General features: G+C 35.8%; 1 protein-coding gene across 1 annotated transcript in view; it reads left to right on the forward strand.

The window, feature by feature from the left end:
* The first annotated feature begins 7,214 nt into the window (after positions 1-7,214).
* The window catches only part of lonp2 (lon peptidase 2, peroxisomal), a 56,828-nt gene continuing 36,052 nt past the window's right edge, over positions 7,215-27,990 (forward strand). The window contains exons 1-7 of the mRNA XM_030137439.1: positions 7,215-7,530; positions 12,107-12,242; positions 12,363-12,476; positions 16,798-16,929; positions 22,495-22,617; positions 23,572-23,735; positions 25,119-25,213. Coding sequence (XP_029993299.1) covers positions 7,298-7,530; positions 12,107-12,242; positions 12,363-12,476; positions 16,798-16,929; positions 22,495-22,617; positions 23,572-23,735; positions 25,119-25,213 — 997 coding nt within the window. The 5' untranslated portion in view covers positions 7,215-7,297. The remainder of the gene's footprint in view (positions 7,531-12,106; positions 12,243-12,362; positions 12,477-16,797; positions 16,930-22,494; positions 22,618-23,571; positions 23,736-25,118; positions 25,214-27,990) is intronic.

Below are 27,990 nucleotides of genomic sequence, written 5' to 3' on the forward strand. Positions count from 1 at the left end.
ACTCCAGATTTTCTTCTCGGTTTGATGTGAAAAAAATAATATTACACTATGCCTATAAATAATGAAAACTTCACATTTTTGTCGTAGTTTTAGTGCAAAAAATTAACATTAAATTATGAAAATATTTACATTTACAAACTATCCTGAAAAAATAAAAGGTGAATAACCCAAACAAATATGAAGAACCTGAAGTGTCGAAAGAAAATTAATAAATCTTCAATTAAGTAAAAATTCTTGAATTAAGCCAAAAAAAATTCTTCAATTAAGTAAAAAAAATCTTGAATTAAGCCCAAAAAAATCTTCAATTAAGAAAAAAAAATTGAATTAAGCAAAAAACTAAATCTTCAATTAAGTAAAAAAAATCTTGAATTAAGCCAAAAAATCTTCAATTAAGTAAAAAAAAATATTGAATTAAGCCAAAAAAAACCAAACAAACTTCCATTAAGTAAAAACATTTTTGAATTAAGCCAAAAAAAAAATCTTCAATTAAGTAAAAAAAAAAAAAATCTTCAATTAAGCCAAAAAAAATCTCAAATTTAGCAAAAAATCTTGAATTAAGCAAAAAAATCTAGAATTAACAACTTCAATTTTTTCCCTTTATTTTAGTCCAAGAAATAACATGAAATTATGGAAATATTTGCTTTTCCAAACTATCCTGTAACAATAAATTGTAAATGATCTGAACAAATATGAACAACCTGAAATGTCTAAAGAAAATTAAGCACAATTTTAACAATTTTCTGTGTTTAGTGTCTTTGTAGATCTGATCCATAATGCACATGTGTGAATGATAAATTGAGGCAGAATATTGTTAAGATTGCACTTATTTTTCTGAAGAAATTTCAGTTTTTTTCAGGTTATTTAAATTTTTTTTGTTTGGATGGTTTATAAAAATAAGTATTTTCATAATTTAATGAGGGTTTTTTGCACTTAAACAAAGACAAAAATTTGGAGTTGTCATTCTTTACAGGTTATTATGCTATTATTTTACTGGTCCGGCCCACTGCAGATCAAATCAGACAGAATGTGGAACCTGAAAAAAAAGGAGTTTGAGAGCCCTGCAATAATGTCGCTGCCTCCCAATCAAAGCCTATGAAGTGAGGCCTAACAGTATCCCAGGGGTTTGCATTTTTAATGTTGCCAGTTGGGTCTTTTTTTGGCCTTTTAACTTTTTTTTTTTTTTTAATTGGACAGGGACAATGTACATTCATCAACATCACTAGTCGCTTTTCCATTGGACATCTGCGCAAAACTTTACCGATATTTACTAAATGTCGAAAAAACAGAACTGCGTGATGCTGTTTTTTTCCATTAAATCACAAATGTGATGATTTGTTTATTTATTATCATGAGATGATACGAGAAGTCATTACATAAACATAGCGACGAACGTAAATGTGGTGTTGATTTACAGATATATTCATTATTATTATATATTACCCCTCTATCTCCTACTAAATTTAAAAATGATGTGGTTTCCTGGTGTGTCCACACATACCACACATGTTTCGTCTTCTTCTTCACTTGTTGTAACGTACGTCAACATCCGTTTTTGTAATTCACCTGACTCTAGTTGCGAAAAAAGGTCTTTCCATTGCAGTTTACCATTTGTACCATACCATTTGGGCTACGCCCAAAAAAACACCTCTTGCCAACGCAAAAACTTTTAATCGAAAAATGAGACTTTTGGAGACATTTTCGTTTTTCCATTTGGTAAATTTTTATGCGCAAGTTATATGTGCGCAATTTGAGGGTCAATGGAAAAGCGACTACTGTAAATGTACTAGAGTTATTTTAACTATTAATTATTTTTCATCTGTTGTCCCTGGACAGATGTTCGAGTCCCCCTAAAAACAGGAAACATCAGCATTAATACAATAGAAATCACATTCATAAAACTGTACAATATACATTTAGAAAAAACATTAGACAATATGGTGCATTCCAGTGTCTGCACATAAACCTACAAGAATGCATTCAAACAGAACCTTTACAGTTATTATATTCAGTGTTACTTATTGCAACATAAATGAAATTAAAGAGAAATTAAATATTACTTGTGTTTGGTATGCATAGACACACCCACCTGTGACGACAGCTGAATGGTTTAACCTCCTGAGACCCAGAAAAGTAAAGGTTTTGGCTTTTTTTACATGATATAATTGTGATTGAAAACAGTATAATGCAACAGATACATTTTCAGTCCAACAGCCTGAAGGGTCCAATGGACTATAAATGGATCTGTTGTCATCCGTCCATCCATCGTCCATCCATCGTCCATCCATCGTCCATCCGTCTGTAAACAATTTTTCAAAAATATTCTTCTCTGAAACTGTCAGAATGACTTTATATTTGTTGTGGAACATCTTTGGTCTAAGGTCTGCCAAGTTTGTTCAAACAATTGGGAAATACAGATTAAAAAAAAAAAATTTTTATGAATTTTTCAAATTTTAAAAATCCCTTTTGGTTTCTAATGGGACACATTTCAAAGTGCTGTAACTTGAAAACAGTTGAAAATATTGATATAATTACTATTAGCAATAGATAGGAAGTTTTATACAGTATGGGCTTTCATTTGGTGCCATGACCTTTGACCTTGATTGACTTTGAAAGGTTAAATGAATGTCAATTAATGTCCTTAAATATGCTGTTGGATTACAGGAGCCTTGGTCCTCTTTTTTTTTTTTTTTTTAATGGAATGTCCTTTGCAGGGCGACACGGTGGTGCAGTGGTTAGCACTTGTGCCTCACAGACAGAAGGTCCTGGGTTCGATTCCAACACCAGTTGATGGGGGTGGGACCTTTCTGTGTGGAGTTTGCATGTTCTCCTCGTGTCTGTGTGGGTTCTCTACAGGTACTCTGGCTCCTCCCACCATCCAAACACATGCACTGATAGGTTAATTGGTTAATCTAAATTGCCCATAGGTGTGAATGTGACAGTGATTGTTTGTCTCTATATGTTCAGCCCTGTAATGAACTGGCGACTTGTCCAGGGTGTACCCCGCCTTCGCCGCTATGTAGCTGGGATAGACTCCAAAAGACCCCCGTGACCCTAGTGAGGATAAAGCGGGTTCAGATAATGAATGAATGAATGTCCTTTGCAGTGGACAGTATTTTTTTAAGTAAAGATGTGAAACTTTTGTCCCTTCAGAGGACAAAAATGCATTTCTGGGTTTCAAGAGGCTAAGTTGGGCAATGAAATGTTTTATCTTTACAACATTTGATACTTGATCCTAATAACATCCAGGTGCCATTGTCAAGTTTCCAACCTACATGCGTGGAAAATCGTTATGATCTCTTCTACAAATATCAGTTGCAGGGATGTGCATGACCTGTTCTTACAAAGCCTCTCACTTAAAAATGTAAACAGAGCTGTGTGAAGGAGGAGAACATGCGTTTAATCTGATTATCCTCCAGCCTTTACCCGCTGCAGCCGGTTGGTCACAGACAGTTGGGTTTGAAATGGGAGTGAAGACTACTTGGTCCATACATTATACACTGTACTTATCTATACGAAGCTCTTTGGTCCTATTTTGTGCATACTGGTGTTAACTTCCACCCTTTGTACAACTGGTTTGATTCCTGCAAAGCCTTGACTTGCTGGTTAGTAAGTTTCAGGTGTAAAGTTCTTTTACCCTTATATTTCTTTTGAGTTTAGGGGTTTATGTGTTTCTAATGCACTTGGTTCCAGTCATGGTTTCAAAAATGCACTGCATAATAATAATAATAACTGCGGTGGTTTATTATTGATGCATTAAATGAGGTTAAGAACAGGGCATGAAATTAACAAAAAAACAAATCATCTAGCATAGGATCATTTAGCGTCGACCACCAGTGGGAGGTTTGGTGTTTTTATTGGGATGTTTCTCAGTTCTCCAGGTCTTCGATGAATGCACAAAGTATCTGTGAAAGCTCATTATGTGTGTGTGAGTGCTCCAGTCTCAGTTCATGCATTCACTCCACACTTCACTTATGATGTACGTTTAAGCCTCGCATGTCTAACGGTGTAACTCTTTCGGCAGGGAGAATGATGTTCACTGATTACAGCCAACGGTCGAGCCTGAGTCTGTGGAGAGAATAACAGTAACTCTGAAAGTCATCCCAGTTTTAAAGGGCGTAAAGTCTGTCCTGATAAACAACGGCTCCGTAACAGATGAATAATCATTGTTGGTGTTTTGCTATAAATGCAGTTTTATTATACTTTATCAATCATATGTAACTGTATGGTGATCTTTTTGTAACCATAAAAGCATTTTAAGGTATATTCAAAGATCCCTTCGGCAAATATTAAGTGATATTTCCTGATGCTTTCTGGCAACAACATAGAGATATCATCAAACACACGGGCGGTTGTTGTCTGAGGCCTGAAGATAGATTTTGGTAACAGATTTTTATACACAAGATATTGAATGTATTTATTTTTTAAAAGTGTATAATGCTATGTGACAATACTTTTATGAAAGAAATAAAAAGGAAATTTTAGCAACAAGTGTGTGTCCATTCATTAGTCAAAACATTAATAACAATAACAGACTTATAATGGATCACTAATGTAAAGTGCCATGAAAAGCGCTATAGAGAAAAGAAACATCCTATCACAACTGTACAAAAGTCTCCATAACTTTAACAATCATTCAACAAGATACATAAAAGATAAATGGGAGAAAGAGGGAGGTCTAACAATAACGGATGAAAAATGGCAAAACATCTGCCAATTTCAATGGAAAAGTACAAAGTCTCATTTATGGAAAAAATTCTGTTGGAAAAACGTAACCCGTTTTTTTATTACCCCTAGCCATAAGTCACACTACACAAATGGGAATTCGCAGTGCTGGAGGAATTGTAGCTGCCACATTGCACATCATTTTCACATATTCTGGGAATGCCCAAAACTTAACCATTATTGGAAAGAAATACATAAAGCCATAGAAATCATTCTTAATATCTATTTACCTTTTGATTTCAAAACAATGTATTTGGGATGCATTTCTCCAGAGGTCAAGAAAATAAACAGATACCTTTTTGGTATATTACTAGCTGCAGGAAGAAAAGCAATAACTAAATGATGGATGACACAAGAAGAACCGACAATAAATAATTGGATAGACATAACCATGGGAATTTATAGGATGGAAAGAATAACCTTTACTGTAAATTTGAAGATGGATGTTTTTGTGCGACACTGGGAGGGATGGGTGAGATATGTGAAGCCTTTGAGATCTGATTTTGCTGAGATGAAGGCATGAATATGGACCCAAAATCATCTGAAGGAAATATGTTTTTGTGTTTTTTGTTTATCTTTATTTTTGCATTGATTCTTTACTTTGAAATCTTGTATGACAGGACCATAATGAGCTGCTGTAAATGTTTTTGTTTTGTTTTTTTACAACCACTCTCTGGATGTACATAGTTTGTGTTTTTGTTTGTTTTTTCAATGTATGAAAAGAAAAATTTTCTTTCAATAAAAAGAGAATTAAAAAAAAGAAAAGAAAAAGAAAAGCGCTATAGAAATGCAATAGTTAGATTTTTTTTGTTTAATTTCTGGTGATAAAACAGATCATTTAGTCAAGTGACACTCATGTTATTTCTATTTAGATTTTAGGTTAAAGATTACACACAAATGTAAGTGTGCAGACATAATTTGAAATATAATTTAATGCACGCAATTATAGGGACACAAGACAATTTATTTACATCTGCTCTAACTCTAGGAAACATTGTACAATAATACACACCATCAGGGCCAGAGTGTGCCCCTTTTTAAGCCCGGGAGCTTCATGTCCAAACTGGCCCACTTTTTCCATGGAATTTGAGTAAATGAAACAGCAGCAACTCTGACAATGCCTTTGTAATGGGTATAAGTTCAGGAATATGTTGGTAAGTGAACAAAAAACACTTCACTTTAACAACATGTTTAATTCAAATTTAAATCAGATAAAGATTTATAAGATAAAAAAAAATATGATAAAGATGAAAACATATTTACCTTTGTACAGGAGCAATAAGTTAAAATCAAAATAATTTTGGTCCTAATAAGGTCCAGGTGCCTTTTCCATCCTACATGCATGACAAATCCTTATGATCTCCTCTAGAAATATCAATTGCAGGGATGTGCATACTCTGCTCTTACAAAGCCTCTCACTTAAAAATGTAAACAGAGCCGTCTGAAGGAGGAGAACATCCATATAATCCGATGTCTGTGACCAGTTGGTCACAGACAGTTGGGTTTCAGGTTGGGTTGTTTCAAAAATGGGTTGTTTAAAAAGACCATAAGAACAAGGCATGATCTGAAGAAAACATAAATCCTAAATTCCTACAACATGAGCATAGAGAATTTAGATTTACTAGTTAGTGGTTCTGAACATGGCACTGGATTTATCATGATGTTTAAGATACAGAGAATATTTTTATAGTTCTTCCTCCTCCGTGTGTTTGTGTGATAAACTAATAAAAAGTCCTGGACATTCAGGAAAAAGAGTTTGGATGAAATACAGCTACTGTTATTGTTCATATAGTAAATCATTTAATAAAGCAGTGTTTTAGTTATAGTATCTTCAGAACAGGTCTAGTTTCTAGACGGCTCTCAGAAAGGTCAGAGTAATCACTTTGCAAAACCACTTGTTTTCTGGTTTGTGGGTGTATTTACAGTGGAGATTAGTTCATATGAATTGTGTTTGCTCAACAGCTTATCCAGAAATTTAGATTTACTTCCATGTATCAATACTGTATTTTTGTTCAATACTTTATTGATATTGTCTTGTTGTTTTTAATAATAATAGTAATAATAATAATAATAATAATAATAATAATAATAATAATAATAATAATAATAATAATAATAATAATAATAGTAGTAGAATGTTTCGTCTCAAGAGACTTCAGAGGTCTCTTAGAGGACCATTTCGGGATCCAAATAATGTTCTCTTACCTTAATTGCATTTAGCGTCAGCATGTCATTTGTCCTTTACGGCTTGCTGTAGTTTTACCGGAAGTGCAAACCATAAGGAAAGAACCGTTTTTTCTGTAAGAAAAGGGGTCAAAATGTGGCCCCTCAAGCCAAATAACGCTACTCAAAGAAAACAAGTTAAAGTAATGTAGTTTTGTGTGTTTATTTTACAGTAAGTTTGTTTTATAAATATATTGAAAATACAACAAATTCCTCAAGACGTGATTTATGCTTTTATTATGAAAACCTAAACCCGGAAGTGCGCGTTACGTCGTTCTTTACGGTGACAGTGAAGTTGTTGTTTGTGGAACTTGAACCCAAACATTGACCTTTCTGCAGAAAACTATCAGTAATGTCTTCTGGCGGAGCTATTCAGATACCCAGCCGTCTCCCGCTGCTCCTGACCCATGAAGGGGTGCTCCTGCCGGGCTCCACGGTCCGGTTCAGCGTGGACTCTCCTCGGAACATGCACCTGGTGAAGAACCGCCTGCTGAGGGGCACTTCTCTGAAGAGCACCATCATAGGACTGATTCCAAACACCAGAGACCCGGAGCACGAAGCAGATGACCTCCCCACCCTGCACAAGTAAAGTCCAGTTTGTGTGGAGCTGCTGTTTTTAGCTCGGTTGTGGCTGATGGACTTCTGGTGTTGTTGTTTTGCCCTGGGGGTCTGAGGTGACATTTGCCAAGTGGGCAAAACCTCAAACCTCTGGATCTTTAAGGAGCCACGAAATAAAATTATTTTCATGTCAAGGTAGAAGTCAATAGCTCTGCCACTCACAAAAAATATACCACATAACCGTAGATAATACGTTTTTATTTTTCCTGATTTTCCTCGAATCTGCTCCTTCAGATGTACTCCATGTAAATACAGTTTTACTTTTTTTCCCCCTCCAACCTTATTAATCAAAATCTGGCGTTACATTCAAAAGATTTCCATAGAGAAATATTTATAATTTTTTAAAATTAATTAATTTATTTACATACAACAATTTATTTACATACAACGACAAATCAAACATTAGGACAAGCACAGAAACCGATTGTGCAGGTGAGATCAGAAAACCCCATGGGGCTTATAATGTTAATTTCACCTCATGACAACATTAGCATAAAGGAAGACAATAGAAAACAAAACAATAATAGACTAAGTACAGCAAAAATATAAACAAAGAATACTATTATTAATACTATTTAAAAATACTATTTTCCAGACTGAGCATTTAGAGCACAGGTGTCAAACAAATGGCCCGGGGGCCAAAACCGGCCCACCACAGGGTCCAATCCGGCCCGTAGGATGAATTTGAGAAACGCAAAAATTATATTTATAGTGGCAATCCAGCTACATAAAATGCCACTTGTGTGTGACCATCTGCATGGGTCATAATTTTTATGGACAGAATTTCTAGGCGCAGCCAGGGGCCGGAGGGGGTCCGGTTTGGGGACCACAGGATTTCGTCTCTGCTTTTTGCAGATGACGTTGTCCTGTTGGCCTCATCGAACCTGGACCTCCAGCGTGCCCTGGGGCGGTTTGCAGTCGAGTGTGAAGCGAGCGGGATGAGGATCAGCACCTCCAAATCCGAGGCCATGGTTCTGGACCGGGAAAAGGTGGTCTGCCCTCTCCGGGTCGGTGGAGAGTCTTTGCCCCAAGTGGAGGAGTTTAAGTATCTTGGGGTCTGGTTCATGAGTGAGGGAAAGATGGAGCGTGAGATTGACAGACGGATCGGTGCAGCGTCTGCAGTGATGCAGTCGCTTTATTGGTCTGTTGTGGTGAAGAAGGAGCTGAGCCGAGAGGAGAAGCTCTTGATTTACCGGTCAGTCTACGTTCCTACCCTCACCTATGGTCATGAGCTTTGGGTCATGACCGAAAGGACAAGATCCCGGATACAAGCGGTCGAAATGAGTTTCCTCCGCAGGGTGGCTGGGCGCACCCTTAGGGATAGGGTTAGGAGCTCAGTCACCAGGGAGGAGCTCAGAGTAGAGCCGCTGCTCCTCCACATCCAGAGGGGCCAGCTGAGGGGGCTCGGGCATCTGTTTCGGATGCCTCCTGGACGCCTCCCTGGGGAGGTGTTCCGGGCATGTCCCACCGGGAGGAGACCTTGGGAAGACCTAGAACACGTTGGAGAGACTATGTCTCTCGGCTGGCCTGATATTTGTATAGAACAATATCAAAAAGCAAAATAAAATAAGTAACTAAAATAAAAGTCAGCGGTCTAATCAGGAATCAGTACATTTATATTGTCATAAACAGTCAAAGCTTGTTTGTTTTTGACACATTTCAGTGTTTTGTTTTTGTTTTTTTGTTTTTTCCCGTTCGTTATCTTGTTGATATAAATTCAGAACAGTGGGTGGCTCTTCATGAATCTGCATCTGTGGTTAAACTGTTTGACAATCTTAATTAAGGTGTTATACATAATTTCCCATTTTTTGTTTTGTATTATAACTCGATACTTCATGTCTTTGTATTCCAGCTTTGGTGATGGAGTGTCCTTTTCAGATATCCAGTCTTGAAATGCTTCCCTAAACACTCTGGTCTAAGTGCAGTTAAAAACCAGGTGTTCTAAAGACTCAGTGTCAGAGTCACAAAAAACAGTTGTTCTTGTCTCAATGTCAAATTACAGTTTTACGTAACCCTTAGTGAACGCTCAGGCCATTTGTGTGCAATTTGGTCATTTTTATTTTTTGATTTTGTGATCATTATATCTTTGTCTTTTGCACCCTCTGAGGACCCTCAGGCCACAAAAACCAGTTAAACTGCTGCTATTAAATCATCATGCATGAATATTTTTCTCTTTTTGGTACTTTTGAGCAGAACTGAAGTGATTTGTGAGATTTCTGCAGAAAACATAGAAAATATTACTATATGATGATTTTGTAGAAGTTTTTTTACATGTACTTTTTTGACTCCTGGGTCCTCAGAAGATGCACTTTTTTTTTTTTTTTTTTAATTTTCAAGACTAATCACCAGCAATGCCCCTGCCCCAACTATTCATTATGTAAAAATATAATCTATTTTTTTTTTCCATAAATAACAATGACACCATATATTCATACCAGAATTTAAATGGTTAAAATCCTGAGCATTACTGAACATTTGTTAGTTTTGTGCTGAGCTGAACTGGTTTGACAAATTAATGCAGAATAAATATTGATATATGATGATTTTATGGCAGTTTTTTTTTACATGAGCCTTTTTGTCTCGAGGGTCCAGAGGGTGTTAAATTAAAGGGAAGCACTAGGGTTAACTGTGCCTCTAGCGTCAGATAAACATCTCATACTGTATTTGCTGTGTTTCTGGAAAAGTCCAGACTTTTGCCCTGCATTCGAAAACACCAGCCAAGTTCAGAGGTGGACTTTAACCTTGGACAGATCCATGCAGACCAGTCCTGTTAACATGTAGAAAACAGCCCATTCGACTGTTTACCAGCTTCATTTACTGAAACTGAGTCAGTGTCATTTAGGGCTCCAACAAATTATTATTATCTTTATTAACCCTTTAATCCCTGACATGTCTGAACGTTGTGAATGTATGATTTATTTCAAATATTCATAAAAATTCAGCCGTTTTCCTCAATAGGAAAATGTGCTGATTGAATAGACCTTGTTCTGTCCATAGACATCTGAGCATGCTCAGTACATCCCCTGCCTCCTGTAGAATGGAGGCTAAACACAGCAGTGAGTGAGATCGACTCACTGTAAAAATAGAAGGTTTGGGCTTTTTTTAAAAATTATTATTATTATTTTTTTTTACACCATTTTCTTTTTGGTGTTTTTGTTTGTTTGTTTGTTTTTACTGTTGTTTGCAGTGTTGTCATGGTTTTCCTTTATTTATTTTTGCTGTGTTTTTACTGAGTTTTGTCTGTGTAACTGCTTTTTGGAGTTCAACCAGGTGTCAAAAATCAGCTGAACTGATTTAGAAAAGAAGAGCCCAAAACTAAAACTACTGAGACCAGATTCAAATATTTGTTGCTTTTGTTTTTATTTCTTTTTTTTCTTACTTCATTTTAGTCTTTTTTTTTTTGCATATTTTTTCATGTTATTTATTATTTTGTAAATATTTTATTTGTTTTTGTTCATTTAGTTGCTTATTTTGTTTATTTTCTTACATTTTGTCTTTTATTTTTTATATTTTCTTCAGTTCTGTTCAGTTTGTGGCTTATTTTGTTCATGTTACTTATTTTGTTGGTTTATTATTAATTTGTGTTCATTTCATTGATCACTTTGGCTGTTTTTGCTCATTTTGTTGCTTATTTTATAATTTTTTTTGAAAGTGTAACTGCTTTTTGGAGTTCAACCAGGTGTCAAAAAGTAGCTAGACTGATTTAGAAAAAACAGCCCAGAACTAAAACTACTGGGCCCAAATTCAAATATTTGTTGCTTTTGGTTTTCTTTCTTTCTTTCTTTCTTTCTTTCTTTCTTTCTTTCTTTCTTTCTTTCTTTCTTTCTTTCTTTCTTTCTTCCTTTTTTACTTCCTTTTAGTCTTTTTTTGCATATTTTTTCATGTCATTTATTATTTTGTAAGTATTTTATTTGTTTTTGTTCATGTTACTTATTTTGTTGGTTTATTGTTAATTTGTGTTCATGTCATTGATCACTTTGGCTGTTTTTGCTCATTTTGTTGCTTATTGTGTTTGTTTGTTTTTTTTTTGAAAGTGTAACTGCTTTTTGGAGTTCAACCAGGTGTCAAAAATCAGCTGGACTGATTTAGAAAAGAAGAGCCCAAAACTAAAACTACTGAGACCAAATTCAAATCCTTGTTGTTGTCCATTGTGTTCCAGTTCACAGTTCATGTTCAACATCCTAAATCTCTTACTGATGTACATTCTGAATGCCTTATTTAGTCCAAACCTGTCAAACTTCAATTCCTCTCTTTGTCTTTGTCCGTTATTCCACCTGTTTTGACCCAAAAACACACAGTAAAACAAAACCACTGAAGAAAAGGAACACAAACACATACTCATAGCAGCTTTAATGAACCTGAAACAGATGCAGATTCACAGCAGCACCTTTACCTGGAATCACTTCTCAGGTTTTAAAGGTTTAATCGTTTAATTATTTGTTCTGTAAAGATCCAGTTTTTCGATGAACCTCAGAAAGTTCACGGTGTCATTACACTCATCTAAAACGCTCCTGTAAGTGTGTCTGCCTTTTCTTTTGTTCAGGGTTGGTACAGCGGGCATCGCAGTGCAGGTGGTGGGCAGTAACTGGCCAAAGCCACACTACACCCTCCTCATCACTGGACTGTGTCGCTTCAGTGTGACGAGTCTGTTGAAGGAACGACCCTTCGTACTCGCAGAGGTACAGCACATGCGTGTTTCACATCAGCACCGTGTCATTGAACTAATGTGTATATACTTTAAGACTGAATGCAATAACAATAATACATCTAATGCATCTTTGGGTCTGTAAAATGTGCAGGTGGAGCAGTTGGATAAACTGGAGCAGTACACATCACCAGCATCAGACAGTGTCACCACAGAAGATGGAGAACTAGGGGAACTTTCTCAGAAGTTTTATCAGGCTGCGCTACAGGTTTGCGTTTCTGATTTTTATTATGTATCTACTCCTCGAGATTAGATTAGATTAGATAGAACTTTACAGAACACCGAATGTATACAGGAAGCGGTTATATACGTGGGGGTGCAGTCCATAACTAACGCTGGGGTGAAATGAAAGTGAAGCTTTACATGCTTTCAAATTCCAACTCCCAGGTTCTATTCCTCTATTATACAACAGATCTTACATTAAATTTTCACTGCTTTTACACAGTACTGTACGTATGTATAAAACTCAAAATAGATAGATAGATAGATAGATAGATAGATAGATAGATAGATAGATAGATAGATAGATAGACAATCTTAATTCATCTATTAATTCCATTCTGCCAGTGTAACAAATGAAAATTATCTTGGTAAGATTTCTTGAAATCAGATTTTCCAGATCTATCGTCTAAAAATCAGTTCTTATATCTCACTGAAAAGTTCCTCTTTAGGTGACTGTATCTTATTTTAAGTATGATGAGATATTTGGACTAGAAATGAGAAAAATACATTTGGGAAGATTTAAATTTTTGCAGTGTATTTTCAAAAAGCACTAAAAATAAGTGATTTTCTCATAAATCAGAGGACCAGAAGCTTCTGCTTGTTGTTGTTGGTGTGTTCTATGTTCAGGAACTGCTTGAACTGAATTGCTCCCTTGGGGAATAACAAAGTTCTCTGTATCTGTATAAGTATATGCAGGGTGCAATTTGTCAAAAAAAAGAAGGGAGGATGTTTTTTTTTTTCTTTTTTTTTTTTTTGTCGGAGCAGGGGGTGGGGGTGGAGGCAGTTAAATATGTGGGGGTGTGGTCCATAACTAACATAACTAACGCTGGCATGAAACGAAAGTGAAACTTTACATACTTTAAATGTCCAACTCCTGGTTCCATTCCTCTATTATACAACAGATCTTACGTGAAATTTTCACACCTTCTAACCTGTATCCACTGGACACTCACGTTAACCCCCCCTTTACGGCACCCCAGTGCATGGGGATGTTCACGAATTCTGAGATTGCAACAGTTCGGTTCAGGTGAACGTTAGTGTCAGTAATGTAGGATATAGGTGGAAGAAAACTGTCACAACCTGATGGTATTTACATTGGTTGGTTGTCTTGCCCACCCCCCCATCCCCTGGGATGAAATTCAATGAGCAAAAGTAGTGATGTGAAAACAAGTCGCACCCTGGAATCAAAGACTTTTTATGTGACATCATCTTTCAGGAAGATTTAGTCATTTTTACCTCCACCAAGGAGGTTATGTTTTTGTCGGCGTTGGTTTGTCTGTCTGTCTGTTTTTTGTGCAAGATAACACAAAAAGTTATGGACAGATTTGGTTGAAAATTTCAGGAAATGTTGATACTGGCACAAGGAGCGAATGATTAAATTTTGGTGGTGATCGGGGGGGGGGGGGGGGGGGCACCACTGATCTGCCTTGGCGGAGGTCTGCGCTGTCTTTTCTAGAAAAGTACTCGTAGAGCGCAGACCTCCGCCAAGGCAGATCAGTGGTGCCCCCCCACCCCCGATCACCACCAAAATTGAATCATTTGTTCCTTGTGCCAGTATCAACATTTCCTGAAATTTTCATCCAAATCCGGGGCACTGATCTGCCTTGGCGGAGGTCTGTGCTCTCCGAGTGCTTCTAGTCTTACCAAGATTAGCTTCTCTTTGTAAAAGCGTTCTATCAAAACAAGCTCCTTTCGACACTATCGCCCCTTTACCACATCACTACTGTTACGGGAATATTTCCCCTTTATTCCTGAACGTCATCTGTGTAAATGAAATGGTGGATCATTTGGTCCTACCTCTGTAACTCCTCTGGAGGTAGAAACAGAGCTGATAAAGGTGGAAGCAGGATTCAGGAATGCTATGGAAAAGGAACAGCTCTGGTTCCACAACCAAGGGGTGACGTTTTGATGATGTATTACATGTGCAACCCCTGTGCCCCTGGGGGGGGGGTTAAAAATGACCATGACCCATGTACAGTAAACAAACATAACCTGTCTTACTTCTGTTCCTCCTTTGGCTGTGGAAATCAGTCAAGAGTGGGAAAAAAGGTGGGATCACCATCTGACCTTTGACCTGGATCTGTGGAAAAGTATCTGTTGTCAGGAAAGTCCTGCTCCTGCCTTTAGTGCTGCTCGAAACACCTGTGATTCATTTCTGGAAATCCAAACTCTGCTACAGTCTTTTCTTGTCCTCTGCTCCAGAATACTAACAGTGTGGAGACGTAGGAGTCTGTTATGGTAGTAAATGATACTTTAAAAGGGTGATCTGTCTTGGAAATGACCCATGTGCCCAGTTCTGACAGACGGAGCCTGCAGTACTGGTCGAAAAATAAACAAACTTATGTTCATTTATCCCTGACATGAATACTGCTCTATTGAACCTGTTCATATTTCTTCAGGTTATTCTTGTGTTTTGAGAAATGATAGTTTGTTATAATGTAAATACAGTAAAATTACATGAAAATGTTTACATTTACAAAGAGAAAAATGTGGAGTTGTCATTATTTATAGGTTATTATGATTGTATTTTACTGGTCCAACCCATTTGAGATTGAATTGGTCTGAATGTGGAACCTGAACTAAAATGAGTGTTAATATCTTAATGTAATTTTTGCATTTCACAAATTCATCCCATGGGCTGGACTGGACCCTTTGGAGGGTCGGATTTGGCCCCCGGACCGTATGTCTGACACCTCTGGCTTAGGAGATCAAACCAACCAAAAGATAAGATCAGACTGGATAGTAAATGCTCACAACATGATTATGTATAATCCAACACAGGAAGTTTTGGTAACACAACACAAAACAACACAACATCCAAGGTATACATATAAAAAATGCTACAAGACAAAAGGAAAGGAAATAGTAATAACAATAACTATTATAACAGTACTGAAAAACAGGCAGTTGCATATTAGAAAATACTAGTAGAAATAAATAAAGTATTATTATTATTATTATTATTATTATTGTTATAATTATTATTATTATTATTATTATTATTATTATTATTATTATTGTTATTATTATTATTATTATTATTATTATTATTATTATTATTATTAATAATAATAATAATAATAATAATGATAAAAATAAATAAGTAATTATGTTACAATATTACAATATGCACTATAAAATAAATAAATATATTGTATATGTGTGTGTTTGTATGCTGACAAAATTAACATGTTAACGTGGATTTATCCATCATCATGATTAATCTGATTACAAATTTTAACACAATTAACCCATCTGCAGCACAGAATAACTCTGAACGTCTTTGGTGACACATTTCGGGCAGTTTGTCCAAGTGGAGTTAGCGTCACGCACAAACAAATGGGCAGTTAATCCAGAAATATGAGGACAAGAAAACCCAAAATGGAACAGTCGACCGACATAAAGTATTAAACACTCTGCAGGAAGGAGTTTTCTTTTCACTGAAGCACATTAACACGACGCATACATTAGTCGGTTCAGATTCTGCTAGCACTTCAGCTAACGCGTCACCCAGTTTACGACAAACACATTAAGTGCATACGTATTCCCTTCTTTCTTGAGTCTGACTCATGCAAAATGAAACGCCATTAATATAGGTTAAAAATGATATTTAATTGTGATTAATCTAAATTAATCCACAGCAACTCTGTGATTTATCTGATTAAAACTTTTAATCGTTTGACAGCGCTAATAATTATAATAAAGTGATAATAGTAATAATAGTCATAACAACGATATACAAGTAATATAGGTGTGTAAGTAATAATAATAATAATAATGATAATAATAATAATAAGCAATAAGAAAACTAAATTTACAACAACAATAAACAAACATACGGAAGCATCTTGCACTCACACAAAAAAAAAAATTTGACTGTTTTAAAACAGAGCTGAATTTAAATTTTTTCAGAAAACCGTATCTTATTAATTCAGAAAATCAGAGCTGAATATATTTTTTTTTTTTTTTACTTATTTTTTCTCGTAATTACAAGATAATTATTTCATTCATTCGGAAAAACAGAGCCAAATAAATTTTTTTGTGTGAATGCAATATGCTTCTGTACAAACATTACTCACTGGAGACAATAAACACCACTGATTGAAGGTTTCTGTAAAAAGCCAGATTTGAGCATTTGGACGTGCAGTGTGAACAGAGCCTTATTCCAGCTGTAAACTGTCAATGATCATGAAAACATCAGGATGTGATGGATGTGATTTTAGATCCGAGGAGACGTGTAACTGTGTGTGTGTGTGTGTGTGTGTGTGTGTGTGTGTGTGTGTGTGTGTGTGTGTGTGTGTGTGTAGTTGTTGGGTATGTTGGACATGTCTGTTCCAGTTGTGGCCAAGTTCCGCCGTCTTCTGGACAGCCTGCCCAGGGAAACGCTTCCAGATGTGGTGGCGTCCATGATCCGCACCTCCAACAAGGAGAAACTGCAGGTGGGGGATTTTGGTTTTGATGCTAAAAACATGTTCTGAATGTTAGAATCTGACAGGTGTCATGATGTGTCCCAGTATTTTTGTCCACATACTGTAGATAAATAAAAATATATAAATAAAACCTTGTGCACGTAAACACAGTCGGTCATTCATGGATCGATGCGACTTTTGGTCTGGGCTGATCCCATTCATTAGTGATCCAGGACACTATTAACTAATATTTCCAACTTGTAAACATTTGACAATCATGTAAAGAAAGTCCACATCAACTGTTTTTCCACAGTATTTATTGGATCAGAAATAATCAGTTAAATGAATAAACTGGGTTCAGTGGTAACAGGACTGCCGCCTCTAATGAGGTTCCATCAAAGCCACAAAGGGCATTTTTAACTTCATTTATTGGATGAGATTTTACTGATAATTGTAAAAATGTTAACCCTTTAGGTGCTTTCAATATCCAGATTTCAGAAGAATGTAGATGCAGAAACCTCTTATGTCCAAAACGGTCATTTTTCAGGAAACTGGAAAAATGATCTATATTCTAAAAAAAATGAATGGAGATGTAGTCACAGGGCATTTTCAACACTTTTAATTGGTTAAATATGTCAAAACCATCCAGCCAACGTGAACACTGACCAATAGAATAGTTTTATGATAAAAAAAATAAATACAAAACATCAAGACATTTTAAACAGACATCAAGATGTCAAAAGGAAAAATCATCCAAACAAATAAATTAACATAATACAAATGCTTACAGACACAAAGAAGAAAAGACAAATAATAATAATAACTTAAAATATAAATATCTAATAAAAAAAAAAAAAAAAAAAATTCAGTCCATTTGAAAGAATTCTATATAAATTGTCAGAGTGTTTGTGCTTTTCTTGTTAAAGATAAATTCCTGTGAATCAATATATTTTTCAAATTCATTTATAAAGACTTAAAAATTTGGGCATGTTTTGGCATATTTACTTTTGTGTATGTAAAATTTTCCAAATAAAATGATCAAATTAACAATAAATTCAGAATTATGTGTGTCATGTTCAAAATATGTAAATACATTTTGAGATGTTATAACTATAGTTTCATTACATTTAGATATAAGATAGTTTTCAATTTAGGACCAGAAGTCAGAAGAATGCACACAAAGAAAGAATAAGTGTAAAGTTGTTTCAGGATAAGAATTACACAAGTTACGTATTTCTTCAATGTCAGAAAAATGTCTAAGTAAAATAGTGTTGGAGGGATATATGTTATGTAAAATCTTGAGACGTATTATTTTACTTTTGTTCGTAATACAGAATTTATATGGTATCGTCCATGCTGTTGACCATTCAATTTCAGAGAAAGTTGAGTTCCAGAAGCTTTACCTCTGGGTGAGATTTTTCTCTTTTAATAATGATGGGAGTAAATGTACTCATCTAATTTGCATATTGTGACGTCACAGGACGGCGGCCATGTTAGATTGCGTTACTTTGAGTAAAACTGAACTTTGAACATATTTACATGGAAGTTTTCTTTGTATTTTTGTTTTTTTTTGTCATCTTATCCTTACATTATTACATTATTACAAAAGTAAAATGCAGTAAGTTTTAGTATCTTTTTGTCCAAATCTGTCCTTATCTATCCAAACTAAAAGTAAATAAACGTTACTTACATTATTAAAAGAACAAACATGTTGGAGGCAGTGTGGTCAAATAAATGCAAACCATGCACATGTCTTCTGGTGTTGCCCCAAAATAGAACCATTTTGGGACAAAGTAAACTCTGATAAATGAGGTACGAGGATATACGGTTAACAGGAATTGTTCCACCTTATATTTGGGAAATATAAGTACAGTTGGACTGAAAGAAGATAATTACTTTATCAGAATTCTTCTCACAGCTGGCAGGAAGGCCGTAACAAGAAACTGGCCTGTTACGGACCAACCTAGATATACTCAGTGTCAATGAAAACGCAACACTTGAAGATTCTTATATTTTTTTTAAATCAATGAGGATTTTTATTCCATCAGCTCTTTGGAATTAATCATAGGCCATTTCTATACAGTAAAAATAAAAAATCACATCCAAATTTGTTGACAAAAAATAAGTATAAAGAAAGAAACTCAAGGACCCCCAAAACCAAAAGTCACAAAGCGGTCCCGGAGGTTCTGCAGCTCAGTGTAGCGGTCCTGCTGTGGCGTGGTCACACGTGCTCGTCCAGGACGAGGTCTGTCTGCAGCTGGGCCAGTTTCTTCATGCCTCTGTTGCATCCTGACTACGGTGGACACATTGCATCCAAAACGGCGCGCCACCTGCCGAGCAGAGATTCCGGCCTCCAGGAGCCCCATAGCATGGCATCTGTGGTCAGGTGTCAGTCTGGGCATCGCTGAGTTATTGTAAATGATTTTGGTGCTTTTCAGTTTGCCTTTATATACAGAACATGAGCACTCCTTAACTGACCACAGTTCCTGAAGCTGAGCAGTTCATTTCTGAGCGATGAGAAAAACAAGTCTTACGAATGCAGACAAGTTCATTCAAGCGTGACAATAGCTCAGCCTGTCTCAGGTTGTTAAGAAATTGTCTGGGATTATCTTATACAGGTGAAACTGAAACATACTGATGCAGCTCAGGAACAATAAAACACATTCAAGTGTTGTGTTTTCATTGCCACTGAGTATACAGGGTGGGGAAGCAAAATGTACAATATTTTGAGGCAGGGATTGAAAGACAGTGTATGACCAATTAGTTTATTGAAAGTCTTGATAATTTATTTGCCACAAGAAAATGTACATAATAGAAAATGTTTTTATTCTCTGTGTCCTCCTCCTTTCTCAATAACTGCCTTCACACGCTTCCTGAAACTTGCGCAAGTGTTCCTCAAATATTGGGGTGACAACTTCTCCCATTCTTCTTTAATAGTATCTTCCAGACTTTCTGGTAATAGTTTTGCTCATAGTCATTCTCTTCTTTCCATTATAAACAGTCTTTATGGACACTCCAACTATTTTTGAAATCTCCTTTGGTGTGACGAGTGCATTCAGCAAATCACACACTCTTTGACGTTTGCTTTCCTGATTACTCATATGGGCAAAAGTTTGTGAAAAGGTATGGATAATAGTGTTAGGTATGATTATGACATCAATATATGTTTGGTTTCAAAACAACTGACGTAGTGCCTGCTGAGAAAAAACAACTAAATGTTCATTGTAAATTTTGCTTCCCCACCCTGTACAAACAATAGTTAGATATAGTACAGGAAATAAGGGTGATAGAAAAAAATGACTTATACCTTAAGATTAAAAAAAGACGAGTTTGATAGAAAATGGGACAAATGGATTTGATTTAAAAACAAAGACGTCAGCGCTGAAATGTGATGCCCTTATTTTCCTTTTATTGGATGTCTTTTTGTTGAATACTGCACCCCTCAACTGGCCTTGCTGTACTGTTTGTTGTATTTTATGTCCATGAACATGTGAAAAGGAAGTAAAAAAAATTAATTATAAAAAAATAAAATAAATAAACTTTACTTACTTCCTAAACCAGCTGTGGACCACATCTTTAAACTGGATTTACTTCTTCACTTTGAATAGAAATATGTCCTGAAATGGTGAGGCAAGGCAAGTTTATTTGTATAGCACATTTCAGCAACAAGGCAATTCAAGGTGCTTCACACAGGACATTGAAATACAACGACAGGGAAAAAGAAACACATTTAAAACATTATAAAAGAAACATGTAAAAGGTGATTAAAAACAGCAAGTAAGAAAACAACATAAAATCCAAAAAAAAAAGAAAAGAATTAGTGTTAGAATTGAAGGCTCACATGTCCGCTGTACTGGTATTGGAGTTATGGTTTGTTTCAGTCAGTTATGTTGATTGTCTGAATACTGCGACTTTGTGAAAGGGTTTATATCAGACTGATCATGGGTCTAATCCTGTAGTCCAATGTTGTCCAGGGCTCATGGTCCTGTTCTGCCACGTGGAAAAACTCAGCTTCATATTATGTTGTTTTTGAATGTCATGGATCTGATCTGCGTGATTTACCCGAAGAACATGAATCACAATGTGCTGAAGGAACTTTTACCCCAGGAGAGTTTGGGGGAATTAGTTCTTGGAACATTCAGTTAAATACTGAGAATGTTCCGTTGAATTGGTCGACTTGAGCCTTTGGTTTCATTTAATCTCAAATGAAACCAAATTGGTTTCATCTCAGAGTCCTTGAGGAGCAGATCTCTGAAGGAGGGGGTTTAATTTGGGTTGTTTTGGTCTTAATTTGTGTTTGGACCAGGATCAAGATGGAGATACAGACACTATGTGGACAAAAGTATGTGGACACTTTGACTTCAGGTGTTTCTTTTCTAACAGGGGTCTGGGATACAAAACAATAACGACTAATGTCAGAGTATAGTTTTATATTATGGGATAAATATCATTGCATTGGTTAGTTTGGGTTAAATTGTCATCTTTGCTTCTAAAATCCCTCAGAGATGGTTTGGACTAAATTTCTCTTGACATTGATTTGCTTTTTAATCCATGTCTGTGATTTTAAATGTTCTTCCTCTAAATTTCCCAAGTATTTTCCTGCTCTGACTGTAAATAATAATTTTCTACCAGAACTAACCATCTACTTTCTTCACATCTTACTGAGGAAGAAAAATCTACCATTAAACTTTAAGGAAATACTGATATATAAATATATTATTAATATAATATAATATAATATAAAATATAATATAAATATTGGGACGCATCATGTCTACAGCTGTAAGGTGTCCTGTTCATGATGATCTGAGATAAAAACATCAATATTTCCTTAAAGTTTAATGGGAGATTTTTTTTCCTCAGAAAGTAGATGGTTAGTTGTGGAAATTTAGAGGTAGAACATTTAAAATCATAGTCATGGATTAAATAACATAATAATAATGTTGAGAGAAATTAAGTCCAAACCATCTCTGTGTCATTTTGGAAACAAAGATAACAATTTAAACCAAACTAACCAATGCAATGATATTTACCCCATAATATAAAACTATATTCTGACATTAGTCATTATTGGTTTGTATCCCAGACCCCTGTTTGAAAAGAAACACCTGAATTCAACGTGTCCACATACTTTTGTCCATATAGTGTATATATACAGTCGCAGAAAAAATGATTAGACCATCAAAAGTCATCATAAACAATGGTTATGCAATCCAGTCCTAACTCCTGTGTGTATCATGTGACTAAAACAGACAGAAAAGAAAACATGGAACGTCTAAAAGCACTGTTTTTATCAGTCCAATGACAGATATTGATGGAAGAACTGAAGTGATTCTGGTTATTATCAAGAAAACATGTTAAATGGATAGATATCAGCTCTGAAATTAAACTATGAGCTGTTTTTGTTGTTTTCATTATATTTGTCCAAACAAATGGACCTTTAGTTGGACCAGGCATTAAAATGAACAAGAAACTGAAGAAAACAAGGGTGGTCAAATAATTTTTTCTGCGACTGTGACAGCATTTATTATGTTTTTTCCTCTGAAATGAGTGTATATAATAAAATGAACCCTTTGCATGTCTTTGTTGGTGAAGGTCTTAGATGCTGTGAGCCTGGAAGAGCGTTTTAAGAAGGCTCTGCCCATGTTGACTAGACAGATCGAGGGACTGAAACTACTGCAGAAAACCAGGAAAGCCAGTCCTGACAACGAAAAGAGGGTGAGCGTTCATGTTTCTGCTTCTTCCCTTCAGCTAATATTGACTTGAGTGTCTGTTGTTTGAGTTGTGGTCTATTACAGTTGAGCTTTTAGCTGATGTTCTTCTGCTTACATGGATGTAAACACTGCAAAAAGCAAAAACTTACCAAGTGTATTTTTCTCATTTCTAGTCCAAATATCTCATCACACTTAAATAAGACAGAATCACCTAAAGAGGAACTTTTCAGTGAGATATAAGAACTAATTTATAGACAATAGATCTGGAAAATCTGATTTCAAGAAATCTTACCAGAAATCTTCTCAGCTGCATTTGAATAGAGTTTTTATTAATCAGCTCAGACCTGCACTTTCTTTTAAGCTTAAAATTTTTATCTGTTTTATCTGTTTATCTCTTTTATCTGTTACTGTCTTTTTTTGTTCTGTTTTTTTTTTCTTTTCTCTTTTTCTCATGCCTATACTTTTTATTGCTTCCCTGCTGTAATGCTTTTAATGTTTTATGTAAAGCATTTTGAATTGTCTTGTACATGAAATGTGCTGTAGAAATAAGCCTGCCTTACCTTACCAAGATAATTTTCACTTGTTCCATGGGCAGATTTTTTTTGCTTATTTCAAGATTGTTTTGCTTAATTCAAGCAAAAAAAATCTGCCAATGGAGCAAGTGAAAATTATCTTGGTAAGATTTGTTGAAATCAGATTTTCCAGATCTATTGTCTATAAATCAGTTCTTATATCTCACTGAAAAGTTCCTCTTTAGGCGATTGTGTCTTATTTTAAGTGTGATGAGATATTTGGACTAGAAATGAGAAAAATACACTTGGTAAGATTTAGATTTTTGCAGTATAGCATGTGTATATTGCTATAAGCGTTGCATAGCGTTGCCATGACAACACAGATGGAGCTGCGGGCCCTGGAGGCTCCATGCATAACCCTAACCCTCAGTGTTGGTTGTGCTCAGGTTTTATCTGTGCGTAAAGGCGGAGTCTTCCCGGGACGACAGTTCAACCTGGACGAGGACGATGAAGATGAGGACGGTGACGACATGCTGTCGTTGGAGAAGAGGGTCCATGCGGCGAACATGCCTGAAGCTGCGCTCAGAGTCTGTCTGAAAGAGCTCAAGAGGTAAATGTGTTTTCTGTCCATGCTGCTGGAGTCCAAGGTTATTATTGTTAATGAAAACGAACAAAATGACAAAAACTAGAATTGGAAAAACTTTTTCGTTAACTGAAATAAATAAAAACTAGACTGTGGTGGCGGGTGTCCTGTTTTTTGGTGTGGTGTGGGGGGAGGGAGCTCGCATTTCAAACAAACTCATTAAGAAAGCCAGCTCCATCATTGGGACTGGACACAGTTCAGCAGGTGGCTGGGCTGAGAATGCTCCGGGAGCTGAACTCTATTCTGAGTCATGCATCTCACCCACTGCACCACCTTAAGGTGTTCAGGCAGAGCACCTTCAGCCACAGACGGACTCCCCCTCGGTCCAGGACTGAACGCTGTAGGAGGTCCTTCTGCCGGCTGCTGTTAAACTTTTTAATATTGCTGTGTGATAAATTATTGTATGCTGTGCATGCTATAGGGTTTTTGTTTTATTGTATTATTTTATATTACTTTTATTGTACATATTATATATTTATATATCTTTTATTCTGTTTTTATCACTTCTTCCTTCCAGTGTTGGTTGTATGTGGGGGTGTCTGTCGGGATGGGTCTGTGTTTTTGTACTGCTGTCGGAACCAAACAATTTCCTGCAAAGGATCAATAAAGTATCTATCTATCTATCTATGTATCGATCGATAGAAGAAAGAAAAAACTATAACTAATTGAAACTGTATTGTGTGTTTACAAAACTAACTAAAACGTATAAAAATTATGGATAAAATTCCCTTTGTTTTCATCTTTGTCGATGTCGGATTGATATGAAATCGATTTATTTCGCTCGAGCAGTTGTAGCTGGTGGCATCGTACGGAACTTCACGGTCCGTCACTTCTGGTCACTTGTTTAGAGTCATCTTCTCGTCCCCACTCGACCTGGAAACATGGAGCCTAAAGCAGCAGAGTCCTGTTTGGAATTTATTTGAATACGACTGTGAGGAAGAGAAAAGATACGAAAAAATTAAAACTAAACTAAAACTAAGCATTTAGAAAAAACAAAAACTAATAAAAAGTAGCAAACCTGCTCTAAAAACTAATTAAAACTAACCCAATTAGAGAAAAAAAAGTCAAAACTAAATAAAACTAAACTATGATGAAAAATCCAAAACTATTCTAACCTTGTTGGAGTCACTTGTCAGATTTAATCCACAGAAGGAGGTGGGAGTCCAAAAGGCCGTCATTGTTCTTTTGTGTTTGGATGTAATCGGATTAAACCATTTACTTCGAAGCCTTTTCGGATCATTACTCACATGTGTTTTTTCTGTTTCTTTTTTTTTTTGTGTCGTCTGGTATCAGTCCAAGCCTTATTGGTGGACAGGCTGTTGTTCTGATCTCATTCTGTGTCCTCCACAGATTGAAGAAGATGCCTCAGTCCATGCCTGAATACGCCCTGACCAGGAACTACCTGGATCTGATGGTGGAGTTACCGTGGAGCAAAAGCAGCAAAGGTGAACACACGACTTTTATCAGGATCCAACAAACAAAAACAGACAGAGCTGCTGGTTTCAGACTTCAGTTAAAACAGTCAAACCTTTAAGGACTAACATTATAACAGGCCTAGAATGCTTCAGAGCATAAAGAAAGTATATAGTATACTATATACTTTAACTAGAAACTAGAAAACTAGAAAAATGTCATAAAATCTTCTCTTTTTTTCCATTTCTTTTGCATCTTTTTTTCATTAAGAATTTAACTTCTTCCTGGATCTTGTTGAACATTTTTGCTGAAAACGCTCAAAAGAAATTCAGTGAGACTTGAAACGACCAAATCAGATTTGAAAACATTTGCAGGAACTTTGAGATGGAAAGACAAACCTCACAGATGACCGGGAATAATAAACTCCTGACAGTAAAATAAATTCTTTAAAATGAAATAAATTTAAATAAAGAAAAAAATTAAGAGAAAAAAAAAAAAAAAAAAATTTTAAATAAAATAAAAATAATAGTATATAAAATTAATAAATCAAATACATTTATTTAACTCTTTAAGTGCCAGACAGTTAAGGGGCTAATAAGCCTTAAAAGTGCCACAGAATTTGGCCGTTTTTTCAGTATTTCGTGTCGTTTTTATAATATTTGAAGAATCCTGCAGGAAACCGCTCGGTAACATCCGACCGATTGCTGATTAGATCCAAAACGCACCGGACGCAGCCGATTCATTATTGATCGTAATTTGCATAATTTATAATAATAATAATAATAATAATAATAATAATGATAATAATGATAATAATCATAATAATAATAATAATCTTTATTTATATAGCACTTTTCATACATTAAAAACTGTAACACAAAGTGCTTTACATATCAGTTTAAAAATCAGTACCGCCCCCCACCCACACCCACCCACTCACCCGCACACACACACACACACACACACACACACACACACCACACACACACACACACACACACATATACATGCAAACCCACAAGCTCACACATACTTAAGAAGACTGACTGAGCACGGGTAGACCAGAACAAAAATGTACAAGTAAAAGTAAAACATCAGTTTAGGAGGCGCTGTCTCAGGGAGCCTTCTGCACCAGGAGGCAGCCGCCGACCCCGGCACCAGCAACACAGCCCCGCATCCCAACTAGTGGGAGAGGGCCAACTGGGACCCCCACCCACCAGAAAGGAGCGGACCCCAGTGAGAGAAGGCGCCACAGCCCCCGGAGTCCACAGCCGCCCCCCGGCATGGAGGGCTCCCTCTGATGAAACACCGGAGAATAAGAAACATTAAAAAGATATAAAAATATTATTCGGTCGCGTGACCTCAAATTCTCGTCTGCTTGGTCTCAAAAGGGGGACACAGAAAGAACGTCATCGAAATGTGAGAAAGAAATGGGGGTGGATGGTTTGTTTGTACACAAATGTGGCGTGTTCTCCAAAGCCGATCTGATCGGCCCGTGGCACTTTACAGGTTGTTTTCGTAAAGCCGATTTAATCGGCCCATGGCACTGAAAGAGTTAAATAATTTTGAAAAATCGTGGTAGTGAAATACATTCCTTAAAATAAAATACATTTAAATAAAAAATGAATAAATGATAAATAAATACAATAAAAACTAAAATAAATATATAAAAAGTTATAATTCTAAATAAAAATGTCTAAATAAAATACATTAAATTAATTTATTTAAATATTAAAATTAATTCCTGGTAGTGAACTAAATTCCTTACAACAAAATACATTTACATAAATAAATGTCAAATAAATTAATTAATAAAACAAACAAACAAAAAAACTTAAATACATTTATTTAAATAATAAATTAATTCCTGGTAGTGAAATAAATTCCTTAGAATAAAACACATTTGAATAAATAAATATAAAATAAATTAATTAATAATATATATATATATATATATATATATATATATATATATATATATATAACAAATTAAATGCATTTATTTGAATAATAAAATAAATTCCTGGTAGTGAAATAAATTCCTTAAAATAAAATATTTTTAAATATATAAATTTAAAATAAATAAATAAATCTTAAGTAATAAATTTAATACATTTATTTAAATAATAAAATAAATTCCTGGTCGTACAAGTTCTGGTGGAAAAGGGGTTGTTTGTTGGTTATATCTGGAGGTGACAAGAACAGGAACAGAGCAGGTTCAGGTCCAGGACATTTCATACCTGAGGATCTGAAGTGAACTCTGGGAGCTCCTCTGCTTTTCCACATTAACCACGCCCACTTCACATTTATGACCAATCACACAATAGTTGTCAAACACCACAGGAGAAAAAAGCTCTGCCCTGGTGGAGTGATGAGAATGAAATTGTGTCATTTTTTTTTCATCGCTGATCGGTAGAATAAAACACATCTGTGTGTTTTTGAGTTTGTTTTAACTTTTAGACTGCACCTGCTCTAACATACACTCCATCCATCCATCTGTCATCCATCCATCCTTCCTCCCATCTGTCATCCATCCATCCCCCCGTCCGTCCATCCATCCATCCATCCATCCTCCCATCTGTCATCCATCCATCCATCCATCCATCTGTCCATCTGTCCGTCCATCCATCCATCCATCCATCCATCTGTCATCCATCCATCCATCCATCCTCCCATCTGTCATCCATCCATCCTTCCATCCATCCATCCATCCATCCATCCATCCATCCATCCATCCATCCATCCATCCATCCATCCATCATCAGCTCCTGATTCAGATTAAAGCGGCACTAATCAATAACAGTAGATC

The sequence above is a fragment of the Sphaeramia orbicularis genome, chromosome 6, assembly GCF_902148855.1.
Source record: "Sphaeramia orbicularis chromosome 6, fSphaOr1.1, whole genome shotgun sequence".
NCBI lineage: Eukaryota > Metazoa > Chordata > Actinopteri > Kurtiformes > Apogonidae > Sphaeramia > Sphaeramia orbicularis.